General features: G+C 40.6%; 1 protein-coding gene across 1 annotated transcript in view; it reads right to left on the bottom strand.

Annotated features, from left to right (window-relative positions):
• Positions 1-14,023, bottom strand: part of LOC139797375 (von Willebrand factor D and EGF domain-containing protein-like) — a 182,774-nt gene that overhangs the window by 36,098 nt on the left and 132,653 nt on the right. Inside the window, exons 21-23 of the mRNA XM_071746450.1 lie at positions 9,461-10,330; positions 1,094-1,189; positions 238-333 (exon numbers count right to left, since the gene is read on the bottom strand). Coding sequence (XP_071602551.1) covers positions 238-333; positions 1,094-1,189; positions 9,461-10,330 — 1,062 coding nt within the window. The remainder of the gene's footprint in view (positions 1-237; positions 334-1,093; positions 1,190-9,460; positions 10,331-14,023) is intronic.

Raw genomic sequence — 14,023 nt, 5'->3', positions numbered from 1 at the left:
AGTTTCAGAAAGGTTTTGTTTGTAAGTTTCCTTTTTGTGGTACTAAGAATGAAACATTTATACTATCAGTCCTTACATAAACTCAAAGCCTTCCAAGGTTCTGCCTTTAACTAGGTCTCAGGTTCTTACATTTTAGTTCTTTTAAGCCATTCCCAGTCCAGCCACTGAATTGCAGGAATCACATGGATTTCAGGTAGGAAAAGAAATGAGACCCTTCATTTGTACCCACTTACTTACCTGTTTCACAAGAAGGGCTGCTCCATCCTTTCCTGCATTTGCACTCATCTGGTGACACACAGACCCCACCGTTGTGACAGTGTCTGTTACACACCACTGAAAAATAAGAAAAGCATCAAAATCTCTTATAAATAACACCAGTGGAAGATTTAAATTTGCCCTTGTACAGCAAGTAACTAATGCTATTAGTCCAAGAGGAAAACTGAGGGGTGAATCTGGCCCTTTCCTTGGTTTTCTTTCGCCATTCGAAGTCTTGCATCTGACATTCTTTGCTTTTTAAGTATTCCTGCTTCAGATAGAAAATTATATTCCTGTCAAGGGCAACCTGGTATTTAAATAAGCAGCAAAGACTGTAATAATGTGACCACGTAAGTTTCACCATTCAGCTAATACAGGAGGATTTGAAGGCTGATTCTTTGCCCCCAGAGGTTCTATATATTGCACCTCTTTTGATACTTGTATTGCATAAGAACACCACTCCTCATTGGTATGGTAGTGGCTTTGTGCTCTCAAAATTAGTATTACTGTATTCACTCACACAACCTTGGATTTCATAAATGTTACTATAAATAATATGAAGATTTTTGCTTGTTTGTTTGTTTTTCCAAAAGCACTTTTATGTAGAAAATGTTGATGTAGATGTGCATATTTTTACATAATACAACTATGCTGCTGGTAAATACATGCTCTGAAATAGTTTAGCTACAGTATTAGTCCATAATGATATACTTTGGTTTCCTTGCTGTGTTCAGTCATTTTAAGGGGAAGTATAGAAAAAAAAATTTTTTTTTAATCTTCTAATTTTCTGCAAATTTGAACATATAGTGAGGACAAAAGCCTGAATGTTGATACATACTTGTTTCACATCGAGGACCAACAAATCCATAAGGACAAGAACAAGTATTTTGAGACAGACAAGTTCCTCCATGCTCACATGGTGGATCACACTGCACTGCAAGAGTAAAACAGGAGAAAAAAAATGCATTTCAAATATTAGCTTCTGTGTGGTTTTGAGCTTGAATGTTTTCTACCTCTTTTCCCATACCATTTTCCTCATCCAACAAGGGATCTGGCTCCTGAGGGAACCACTGCAGAGTTAAAGCAGGTGTCACATTAGTAATAGAGCAGTAAGTAATGAGCAGCCATATAATGTCTGCAAGGGAATGATTTTAACAATCATATTCAACTTCTGAGCAGGCACATTTTTAAGTCATGCATTTTTGAAGTCTAAGGATGGATCAAGTGCAAATGTAGTTAAGAATAAAGACTTTGCCCATCCCTCTCCACAGATTTGCCTTGCAGATGTTCAGTGTGCCTTAACAGGTGTCACAACTTATGCTAAAGCAGAGATGAAGGGCTTCCTCTGTATAAAAATGAGTTGTATGGGAATTTGTCAGCCTGATGACAAACATTCCAGCAACAATTTAAATGTTTAATAAGTACTCTGAGGTCTGCAGACAAAGCATCAAGTTAGAGAAGGATTTCTTGACATCCTGCAATATGCAATTCTGTTCTGTGGGAAAAAAAAAGATGAGCAGGTGCACTGTGTACAGCTGGAAAGAATTGCAGCTCCTGAGACAGCCTGTTTGCTGCAGATATGCTTGTCTTTGGGTTTTAAATGTTGATCATTATGAGCATAATGGTTTTATTGTGCAGGTAGCCGGAAAGGTTCGGCCTCTTCATCCTAACATCTAAGGCAGATACCTGACATGCGATGTCATTGATGCTTCTATTTGTAGCCATCTAATAAGAGGTAGTTCTGTATGCAAGGAGAAAACACAGGAGAAAAGACCACTGAAGGCAGAAGACAACCACTGGCTCTTACTCAAAGAAGAAGTGGTGCCTGCAGGAGCATACTTATTAAGCATAGCAAGGCTTGTGTGTCAGCTGGTTCTCACTCATGCCTTCCAAAGGAAAAAAAAAAAACAACTGCCTGCATAGCAGAATGAAAAATATCTTCCCTTGTGCTTGGGAAGTGAAGACAGAGAAAAATGTTGTACTTTGGCACACTTCACTGGCAGAAATTTGTCCTTCATAATGGATATGAAGCTTAGCAAGGTTATTCCAAGGAAAACACAAAAATGAAGCCAGAGTTCTGAAGCAAAGCATCTTTCATTTTAAGTATTTTTATAAGGGAAAAAAAACCCTAATGTACCACATATTTTTCTTAAAACTGGGAAGTGGACTAGGTAACTGGAAAGATGAAGGACAAATACTTGTAGTCCCATATAATTTATATGAAGTTCATGTGTTGAAGGCCTCCTCACCCCTTGTGATTCTCACCAAGCCTTCAGTTAAAGCCATTGTGTGTGAACTTTACCATCCAAAAAAGTAATGAAAAACACCCTGCATTTTCCAATTGCAGTTAAGAGGACAAAACCCAAGGAGGTACCTTTAAACAAGCCATTTTGCCATAAATAACATTAAAGAAATATATTTGGTATTAGATCTGCTCTTCAGGTACTTCAGTACTTATCTTTCCTATTGCTGTACAGTTTTAACTGTGAAATTTTCAGTGCTGCATTAAAATAACTTTTGCATTTGACATGCATGAGAAGGGAAAACTTGCTAGATATAGTTTAGTTCCATACTATACATGCTGAGGAAGTCATTAAGCTAAATTTAATTTTGATTTGATGGGCTATAAGTTTTAGACATTTGAAATTTGGTATGTGTGTAGCTGAAATTGGAAGTGTAGATCTGTGAGAAGAAAATAATTAAAAAAAAATCAGCAATGTCTGGACAACTAAATAGATTTGATTTAGACCCATTTCTGCAGTTAATGTTAAACTTTTCCAATTTTTTTCTAATTCAGCCACTGATAGCAGCTGTTGGAGCAGTGTCAGGAAGTTCAAGGGTTTGTGCTATTAGGGGGAACAGCAGGTAACAGGCTGTGATGAAGTGGAAAGAGAAAGAAAGGGAAATAAATTCAAGCTCTTTTCAGAGTAATTTGTTATTCCTTTAAAATGACAGCATTATATTTGTAAGCCACCACCTGCTTTCAGGGGCTAATTCTCCCTGAAGTCAATGAGAGGTGGAAAGTCCTAAAAGGAGTTTACAGACCCATCTGCTGCACACATCCCAAACGTCTCCATACTTGTGGGCTTGGTCGAGCCCAGGGCTTGTTTATAGAAGGATTTCCTTGCAGTAAGAAATTAGCAGGAGGTGGAACTGGTTAATATTCTCTGCATGGAGACATGGAAACAAACAAAACACAGGGAAAGTTTTAGTGCTCTCCTTGAAGCACATGAAATGTGATTGCCTCTCCTGTAGGACCATGGTTGCATCAAGGCTCCAGGTGCCTAAGTTCTGTGCCAAGCACAGTGACACTCCAACATATTATGCTTTATTTCAGCTTGTTTGGTATGTAGCACTTAAAGTGAATGTGTCCATTTGAAGAGAGTACTTTCCATCTGGCTTTTACACATTTTGAGATGCATCTGAGCTGTCAGAAAAAACATGATATTTTGGAGATTAAAACATTTAGCTCTTATGGTGACATTTAATAGTAAAAAAAAGTTTAAAACTATTCCATTACTGCTGAACAGCAAAAGATAAAAACTGAATGCTGGTTGCAATGTGAGAAAGAGAGTAATATATTCACCTAAAAGACACATCCCTCCATAATAGAAATGTACTGTTTGTGTCAACTTCTTTATCAAAATGTCTATCTTTCATCTTCTGGAATGATTTTTTTTTCCATAAACATTTGCTAAATTGTACAAAGGTATTGCAGTGTTTTTATACTAAGCAGTTTTGGATGGTATAAAATCACAGTAAAGCGAAAAACATTGCTACAAATGGTCAATCTTCCTGTCAAATGTACATATGGTTATGATTAGAATTTAAAATCTGGAGATGAAAATGGAGAAGTCCATTGCTGTTTTCTTTGAAAGGGCTTATTGGGAAATATCCCAGAACCTTTTTTTTTTTTTTTTTTTTTTTTTTTTTTTTTTTTTTTTGTGAAAATGAGATCTTGAACTTTTTGAAAGTTTCTTTATGATAACTTCGGGGTTACTCAGGAAAATCAGATAAATCAGATGCTGTGTTGTTTCCCCATTGTCAATACAAATCCCCCTTATCAAGCAAATGGCTTCCAGGACAGAATTATTGCTTAATAGCTCAAAAGTGAGTAAACTCCCTGTGTTGTCTGGGATGTGAGTTTTGGGCATATATGGCTAAGGCAAGGCCCAGAGAGCTGAAAGTATTACCTGCAGTTCCATTTAAAATATTGAAAACCAGACAGGTCAAGACAGACTTCGTTGGAAGGAGCATAGTTTCATGCAGTCATAGTACATTATCTTTTTTCAAAGATTCATTAATCCAGTTGCCTAAATATACTGAGGAAGTTTGAATATGTGTAGCACAAGGGAGACGGAAAAAAAAGAAAAAGAAAGTTATGCTGCAGGTTAGCCAGGTTATTCATTTTCCTTTTGAACAGGTATGGATTGGATCTTTTCTTTTGCATGTAAGATACACAGATAAAGGCAGTAAAGCATAGGCTCAAAGCATCTATTAGTGCTATTAAAATAACTCATATGCATATTTAAATAGTCCAGCAGTCCAGAGCCCAGTTATGAAATAAATATCCATCAAAGCAAATAGGAAGTTAACAAGATTAACTTGACTGAATAAATTGGAAATACGAATGCAGACAATAGTTCTGGTCAGGTTGTACTAATGGATTTTGTTTTGTGAAATGTCAGCTGAGTGCTCATCTGCAGTCAAAAAAGCAAACAAAGAGTTAGCAGAGCACAAATGCCAGACTTTATTATGGTCTGTATCCATGGTGAGCTGCATCTTAAATACCATGTTCAGGTCTGATCCCCCCAGCTCAGAAAAGATACAGTGCAAGTGAAGAAGATGCAGAGAAAAGTGACAGGGATAACCAGTTACAGAAGAGCTTTTGTACAAAGAACAAATAAATAGATGGAGTCTTTTGAAAGACACAACTTTGAATCATAGAATTATAGAATCACAGAATGGTTTGGGTTGGAAGGGACATTAAAGCTCATCCAGTTCCAACCCCCCTGCATGGTCAGGGACACCTCCCACCAGCCCAGGTTCCTCCAAGTCCCATCCAACCTGGCCTTGGACACTGCCAGGGATGGGGCAGCCACAGCTTCCTTGGGCAACCTGTGCCAGGGTCTCACCACCCTCAAATTAAAGAATTTCTTCCTAATGTCCAACCTAAATCTCTTCTCTTTGAGTTTGAAACTATTTCCCCTTGTCCTCTCACTACACCCCCATGTGCAAAGCCCTCCCCCAGCTTTCTTGTAGCCCCTTCAGATATTGGAAGGTTGCTCTAAGGTCACCTCAGAGCCTCCTTTTCTCCAGGCTGAACAACCCCACCTTCCTCAGCCTGGCTTCCCAGGGAGCTGCTGCAGAGCCCTCTGAGCATTTCTGTGGCTTTTCTCTGGACACATTCCAGGAGCTCCATGTCCTTCTTATTCTGTTGGCTTTCTGGGCTGCAGGCTCACATTGACAGCTCATGTTCAGCTTCTGTTCCCCCCCCCCCCCCCCAGATTCCTTCTCCAATCCTTTTTCCTCCCAGCCTGCATGGGTTTGCCTCGACCCAGGTGCAGAACCTTGCACTTGGCCTTGTTGAACTTCATGCAGGTTGCACGAGTTCACTTCTCAAGCCTGTCCAGGTCCCTCTAGATGCCATCTCTTCCCTCCAGGGTGTTGACTCCACCACAGAGTTTGCTGATGTCAAACTTGCTGAGGGACCACTCAGTTCCACTGTCCATGTCACCAACAAAGATGTTACACAGCACTGGTCCCAGTACTGACCCTGGAGGAACACCACTTGTCACACATCTCCATTTGGACACTGAGAGGGGACTTGGACTTTGGTTTTGGGGGGACAGGACAGAAAACTGCAAAACCAGGCATGGTCTGGAAAGGTTGAGCAGGATATTGTTTAAAGACATCACCATGGCTTTTTGAAGCACATAATCCATAACTTGCTGAAGTCTGTTCTGGACATTATCCTTACATCTTTCCCATATATTGCCAAACATCTGGTGTTGCTAGCTGTTGGAGATAGGGGAAGGACTTTTGGTCTGGTATGGTAGAGCTTATTCAGTGTGAAAACGTCAGAAAGCATGAATGTCAGCTGCCTGATTTCCTTTTTTTTCTCTGAATATACTGAGGTTGTAATACCTTAACTACTCTGCCTTTCCTGTTATTTTGAAAATTATTTGGTTTGAACAGTTGTTTTGGACTGTCAAGGAAATGCTGTGTTTTCAACTCTTGAGCAGAAAGCATTACTGCTAACATTTTAGATTTGCTCTTCTCTGAGGAAATATTGTGCAAAACTTGTAAAAAATCCGATAGTTTTATTGACTTAAATTTCTTAAGAAAATACTTATAAAGCAGTGTGCTCTGGCAGGTGATAGGTGCTGTCCCAAAAACTATGAGCAGAGTACCCCAGTAGTGCATTGGGTTCACAGTGTCTTGAAAAGGACACACAGGTTGGAAATTGTGTATTTAGTAACCTCCCTCATCACCAGTGGAACTCCCTGCTAAGTTTACTCCATAAATGCCAGCAAACATCATCTTTAAGAGAACATCTGGGCTACAGCAGGGTATATTTCTTCTTCTTATTTCTTATTATTGTGCAGGAGATGTTGGCTTTCTCCAGACTGCTACTCTGAAATGATGTTTTTCAAGCCTTGCCTGTTAAGTAGAGTGGTGTTAATGTTAGGTCCCTGATAACTGTGGTGCTGCCTCTGTGCAGGGAAGTGAAAGAGCTCTACAAGCTGAGAACCTGACCAGGTATAGGAAAGAATATGGGAGGAATGAGTACAGCCTTGAGGAACTACTTCATCTCAGCTCATCTGCAGAGTAATTAGGCAGAAATAAGAGAATTAAGAATCTATAATGCTTATTACACCAAAGCCAAATGGGTAAAAGCAAGGTCCTGCTTTTTACCGATGGCAAAGTTGTTGGTAGTGATCTAAAGGCAAATTGCTAAGACCATCTCAAAGAACATCTGCTCAGTTTAGGTGGCTGAATATAAACCAAACACAGCAACATCTACCAATGTTTTTCCAAAAGAAGAGAGGAGGTTGGACCTGAAGATCCCCAGAGGTCTCCTCGACCCTGGACTCCTATGAATCTTCCTAAAGCAGGGAGAGAGTAGAGGGAGGGAAGTTCTGACTAAATCATCATAGGAAGACAGAGGGGCTTGTCCAAAAGGATAAGAATATTGCAGAAATTAAATTAGTTATGATTTATTTTAGAAGATAAATTAATTTTCAAGATGCTGCTTTTTTTTTTTTCCCTACCAGTCCTCAAAGTCTGCTTTTGAACTGCACAACTGGAAAAAAAAAGCCAAAACCTACATTCTGCCACAAGATAAATATCACTTAGAAAAGTATTTATTATCTTAGAGTGTTTTCAGACATTCTTATTAAACAAAGGTCGTATCCTCTCAAGCTGCACAGGTATTAAAAATTGCTACGGATGGGCTGTTCCTTTTATCTTGGTGAAATTTGATATCAAATAGGCTGGTGACAACTATCAATATTGGCTGAGGCTCTTGATATTTTTGCTCACTTGCTGCTGATGTCGCATCAAAGCCTGGAGATTTTGCAAATGTTGTTCTCATCTCAGCTTTGATCACTTGCTCGGTTTTGATGCCTCCTTTTCTTACAGGGTTCTCCTGTTTCAAGGGCTGTGGGAACAACATGGGCAGAGACATGAGGTGCTGACAGCAGAGGTTCTGAGAGACCTTGATCCAAGGAATAATCCTCATCTTTCAGCTGCATCTGACACGGGAAGAGACTTCCACAGCGGGAAGTACAATGGGTGCTCTTCACCCTTCTGGTCAAGCTCCAGGAGGGTGCTCACAGGGGTGAAGCAGAAGCAGGGAGCAGACAGGTTTGTTACTGAGTCAGGTGGCACAGCAAGTGACAAGAGACAAATAAAGGATTTTTGTGCATCGTGTCATCAAGCCCCAAGTCTGAGAATGATGTTGGTAATAAAGTATTTCATTCTTAGGGTTCTCCAGAGAGATCTGCAGTAGTAGCAGTAATTGAAGAAAACATCTCATCTTGTGAGACAGTAAAAGGCAGAGGTAGATTTATGTTTTAGGGGCTATACTGATGGGCACACTAAATATCCTTATTTAGGACACAATGCAGCTGTATGCCCATGTTCAAAATACTCCTATGTACATGGGCCTGATCTCTGAAGGAGCCCAACAGTCAAACTTGCTTTGGGCATCCCAGGTCCAATAACCACCTGATACTTTCCCAGATGGAGGAATAAAACAGAGGTCAAAGACAGAGACTTTTAATGCCAAGTAACCTTCAATCCTTTTAAAAGGGGCGTTTCAGGAATCTGCAAACAGGCAAAAAATCATAGCACCCAAGATGATAGTAACCTTTTCTCCTGTATTTCATAATACATCCCCAGGACTACTCTGAGCTCAGAGGGCAGCAGTGTCACTGAGGGCTTTACACCCCTGTGTAGCCCTGCTTACACCTGAGGGTCCCTGGGAGGCTCAGAGCTGAGAGGTGCAGCACAGCTCCTCTGAGACCCCCTGTGAGAAAGAGGAGGAGGTAGAGAATGCAAATACTTCTGCCTTGTGAAGTGAAAGGCCAATTAAGATATCAACTTATAAGAGGGATTTGAAGAAAGGGTGTAATTAGTGATAGCTAAGTCAGAGAATCCATTGTTTCAACAATATGCATAACACTGTTGTTCCATAGAGGTATTCTAAGCTGTCTAATAAATCAATATATTGTGAAAACCCTTCTGGTGCTATATACATTTCAGATGGCAAGTTCAATTTTGTGTTTAAGATACTAAGTAGATATTTAAGTCATTTTTACAGTAGTAGAATAACTAGTTTTTCCTAGAATATGTGTTTTAGAGAAAAGCAATGAGTGAATTTTATGCTTTTCCACAGAAGTTTTATATATTTCAAATGTAATGACTTCAGCAGGACAATTTTAGCCTCAAGCAAGATTGTAATCTGTCCCTGGTTTCGATAGATTAGATATTATCAAATAAATATGTCATTTTTGTAAGTAGAAAAAGCTTTTTCAAAGTTCTGGAATGTTCAATTATTTGGAAATATAAATGGCTTTGAAAACTAGAATGATCCTAGCTGGAAAAATCTCTTAAGTTTGTAATACAAATTAATTTTTACCTTGGAAAGCTATTGGATTTGAAGTTATAAAATAATCTGAAAGAGGGTTTTCCCCCTTACCTTCACACATAATCCCATCCCCATTGTATCCAGGGGGACATGACCCACACTTCACTCCTCCATCTTCACCCACCTCACACTGCACACCAGTAAAGCATGGCACAGCAGCACAAACACCTTCCTGCTGTCTCCCACTGCTGGTTTTTAGAAGCTCCACATGATCCAGAGCTGTGCTGTGTGTCCGTGCTGGAATCCTGGCTTCAGGAGCAGCCACCGGTGGGATGCGAGCGCCTTGGGGAGCTGTGCCGAGGGCAGAAGTTTTTAAGTGGAAGGGGGAGGTGAGGTGTCTTGCTAAAGAAGATGCTCTCTGCTCCTCTGGTGGGAATTCTGGGGATGGTTTAATCCTTGAGGCTGCCACTCTGCCAGCCCATTTCCTGGGAGAGAAGCCAAAGCCATGTCTGGGGTGAGGCTGCTGAACAGTGTGGGGCCGTGCAAAGGATGAACTTGGATTTGTATTGTGATGAGAGGGAATTCCTTGGGTTGCACCTGGTTTGTGCTGTTTAAAAGGGAGAGAGGTGTGGGTTATCACACTGGCAGGTGTGACTCTGAGGCCTAGCTCCTCCTGCAGAAGTGCATCACTTCTTTTTTCAAGAAAAGACTGTTTCTCAAGTGCTGTGGGCTCCATATCAGGTGTTTTTGCTGATGATGTGTGAGCTAGAGAGGTCTTCCTTTTCATTGTAAATGATGCAGTGTTAGTGAGTGTGGGGTTTCTTTCCAAAATATAGGTAGCTTCTTGTCTTGGAGTTTGAGTTTGGGAAAGAAGGGAATATATGTTTCCTGATGTCTTTGAAACATCTTCCTGATGAGATGCTCTAGTGACTTCAGTATTTCTTCCTAAAATATCCACGTGGCTTTGGGAAGGTCTTGAAACTAGGACAGAAGGAAAATATTTATTAGTTAAATTTGCTGGTCTAGAGTTTAAAGGAAGTGCAGTGAACAGTTAGTTCATGAGCTAATGACAGAACATCAATTCTAGAAACAAAGGAGATGAAATGTCATATATGCTAAAGGTACATTTGTGCTGGCTGGCATAGAAATCACAGAATCATAGAATGGTAAGGGTTGGAGGGGACTTCTAGAGAACATCTAATCCAACCCATCTGCCAAAGCAGGATTACTTGTGGCAGGAACACATCCAGGAGGGTTTTGAAAGCCTCCAGAGAAGGAGACTCCACAACATCTCTGGACACCCTGTGCCAGGGCTCCATCACCCTCAGAGCAAAGAAGTTTCTCCTCATGTTGAGGTGGAACTTCCTATGTTCTAGCTTAACCCCATTATTTCTTGTCCTATTATTGGGCATCACTGGCCTCATCCTCTTGACACCCACCCCTCAGGTATTTATAGACATTAATAAGATCCCCTCTCATCCTTCTTTTCTCAATGCTAAACAGCTCACTTCTCTCAGTCTTTCTTCATAGGAGAGATGTTCAAGTCGCTACATCATCCTTTTAGCTCTCTGTTGGACCCTGTCTCTCTTGGACTGGGTAGCCCAAAACTAGATACAGTATTCCAGGTGTAGTCTCACCAGGGCAGAGCAGAGGGGGAGCAGAACCTCCCTAGATCTCCTGGACACACTTTTCCTAGGACGCTGTGATCCTTGTTCCTTGGCAGTGGGGTTTCCTGCTATGGGTAACTCCAGCACTGGATTCATGGGGAGCTGCAATACCAGAACTTCCAGGCTGGCTCATGAACTAGATCAAATATATTTAATCTGGCTTAATAACCAGTGAGTTTAAGGCAGCAAATCTCAAGTGTAAGTTCAGGCATTATCCTTTGAGGTACAGCACTGCCCTTTAGGAGCCTTGAAGGGCAAACAGGCAAAAACTCTTGCCATGCTGGCTTACTAATCCTGACTTACAGTAGTCCACGTGGTTTTGGCACCATGCATCTCTCCATGGTGCACCTTCCAGTTCTTGACCACCTAAGCTAAAATTTGTTTCTTATGAACTGTTGAGATTGCAATAGTGTGCTGGGCAATGTTCTGCTGGGCAGCACATAGTGCAGAGACTTTGCATTCAAGCTCTTGCAGTCTAAAAATGTTGCAGTTTGGGACAGATCAATATTGGAGATGGAGCAATCAAAAAATGCTGATGGTCCTCAGCAAGATCATGTCCTAGAGAGACTCCAGTCCCATCACACTGGTGTGTAACCATGTAATGGTTTTGTGGTCCTTATGGCAGAGGAAAGTTTTAGGGAAAGTATTTAAAGGAGACAAATGGAAAAGCTTTGTTAATGCTGTGTAGAGCTCCCTCCAGATGTGAGGGGCAGTGTGGAAGGGAGGCTGCTGGTTTGTAACTGTCAGGCACTTGTTAAAAGGCAGCCACCTTTTCAGATGTGTGGGGAGGGATGATAGATGGGGAGAGGGGAGTCTGTGAAGGGCCTGGAAAGTGGAGACGAGTACTTTGAATCAATACTTTCAGGAAGATTAATGGCCATCTGCTGACTCTAATGAATGGAAGAAGCTATTTTTAACTGGTTCTGGCACAGACACTCCATAGGAAACAGAATATATTGAATTCTGAACAAAAAACCCTCGCTTGGTTCTAGGGTTAACCTCGTGTAGGGTGTAACTCTGCCTTTTAAATATAAATATTTATTACTCGCTTAAAACTCTTATTGATGGAGAAATTAGCTGTAGTTAGGAAGGAAATAGATAAAGATGTTTGGCAAGGTTCAAAAAGAAAGTTAGAGCATTGACTAGATCTCAGCATATCCTGGCATCCAAAGTTGTGTTTATTTGGCTGATAAACAGTGTCATTCTGCTGGTGGCTGAGTGCTGCAGCAGAGTGGTTTGGAGTGTTACAGTCTTTCTGGACCAAGTTTTGGACATCAGTAGGTAAAGGCATGGTATTTAGTAGAGCAGCAGGTAAATACCTGGATTTTACTGTCCAAAGTAGGGCTGATGAATAATGAGGCACAGAGTGGGAGAAAAGAGATGGTGAACCAGGGAGAATAACAGCAAAAAGAGCATGAGAAGATAGGAGAAATCAAAGGATTTTTTTAAAAAATTGAATAAGAGAAAGATGAAAGAAGTATTCCCAAAGAAAATTATCAGTGATATTTTATCATCACTGTCTTTAGAAAATTCAATTCAAGGTCCAGAAACTGATGGGAAGGACAGGGAAGAGCTGAATGACCTCTCTGACGAATTTCCAAAATGAGCCCTGGTTATAGCTTTGAGGTCCTTCCACTGTGTCATAATTAATGTTTTCCTCATGACTAAATTTTATTAACTACTAAGGGGATCAGACTAATTGCTAGAGAAAGAAAATTCTTTAATTTCTTTACCAGGTGAATAGGTGACATACTCATCCTGCAAATAAGTTTCATCCTTCCCTGTAAGGGGTCACATGCAGTTTTTGGAGTGTATCTATGTCAAATAAGAGTACCAGTGAAGAGTAGTGATGCATTTTGGTTGGTTATCCTGATATATATTTGATATACTGATCAAGATCCCTTTTCTCCTTTCTACAGGCCATAATACTTGATAAGAAGTTGGCATCATTCAAATGTGGTGACTTCAGTGTCCTCTCAGTTTTCATTATTTCAGATTTTTATTTATAGTGATACTTTGCAATTTAGTTAGAATTAGAATACAATAGAATACAATAGGTTTTTTCCTGGAATAGCTGAAAATTTCTTTCTTCAGATGCCTAAAAAATCTAAAACAAAGAAGTACACCAAAGGATTGCAGACTCAGTTGCCTGTAGTCAGCAGCTTTCTCACATCCTGTATTACTTCAATTTATTTTTCGTGCAGTTGATCAATATCTTCAAATGTACAACCCATTATCAATGCAGAAGTGTGGTTGTGTGAACGTGGTTTTCTCTGGGATGCCACTGCCTGATTACATATGGGACTGGATGAAAATAACAAAAAAATGACAAGGCAAAGCGCTCAAGGTTATATGACAGTACAAAAATATATTTTCACTATCTGTCAGGATTTCTGCCTGTATTAAGAGGAATATGTGCAGCAGTGGAACAGTTGAGTTTATTTTTCACAGAGGAAGGTAAGAGACTGAGGATCTGCTGCATTTGTGCCAATGGAATTACAGCTCTCTGATCTATCCTGGTAGTGCCGGGATGGATCAGACCCTGAGCACAGAGTTTCCTCTGTTGTCCCTCTATCTGGGGAAGACCAAAACAAGGGTGATAGAGGGCAAATTTCCAAGACAGAATTTTAACATCTCTCTTCACCAGGATGCTTTCCACCTGCATGCTGCAGGAGATCTCCTGTATGAGAACCCCTCCAACCCTTGGTTCACCAATTGTTTCAGATATTTTCTTGTGCCAAGCTGATGAATCGGAACTGTCAGGACCAGCCCCTGGTTCCTCCTTGCCGATGCCATCATGGCACTGTTAAGGCACAGCAACTTCTGATTTCATCCTCTCAGATGAACTGCATTTTATAGTGAGCTCCCAGATATCTGCAGCTGGAGAGCAGGATGTTCACTCTGCACATAACAGGATGAGTCTGTAAGCTAGTGAGAAGAGCAGTTCACAAGCAGAGAAGACACCTGACAGTCTCTGAAACAAAGAGTGAGATCCTTACACTCTGAA

This window comes from Heliangelus exortis, chromosome 6 (assembly GCF_036169615.1).
Source record: "Heliangelus exortis chromosome 6, bHelExo1.hap1, whole genome shotgun sequence".
In the NCBI taxonomy this organism is placed as follows: Eukaryota; Metazoa; Chordata; class Aves; order Apodiformes; family Trochilidae; genus Heliangelus; species Heliangelus exortis.
This window is presented reverse-complemented; position numbering and strand designations above follow the sequence as displayed.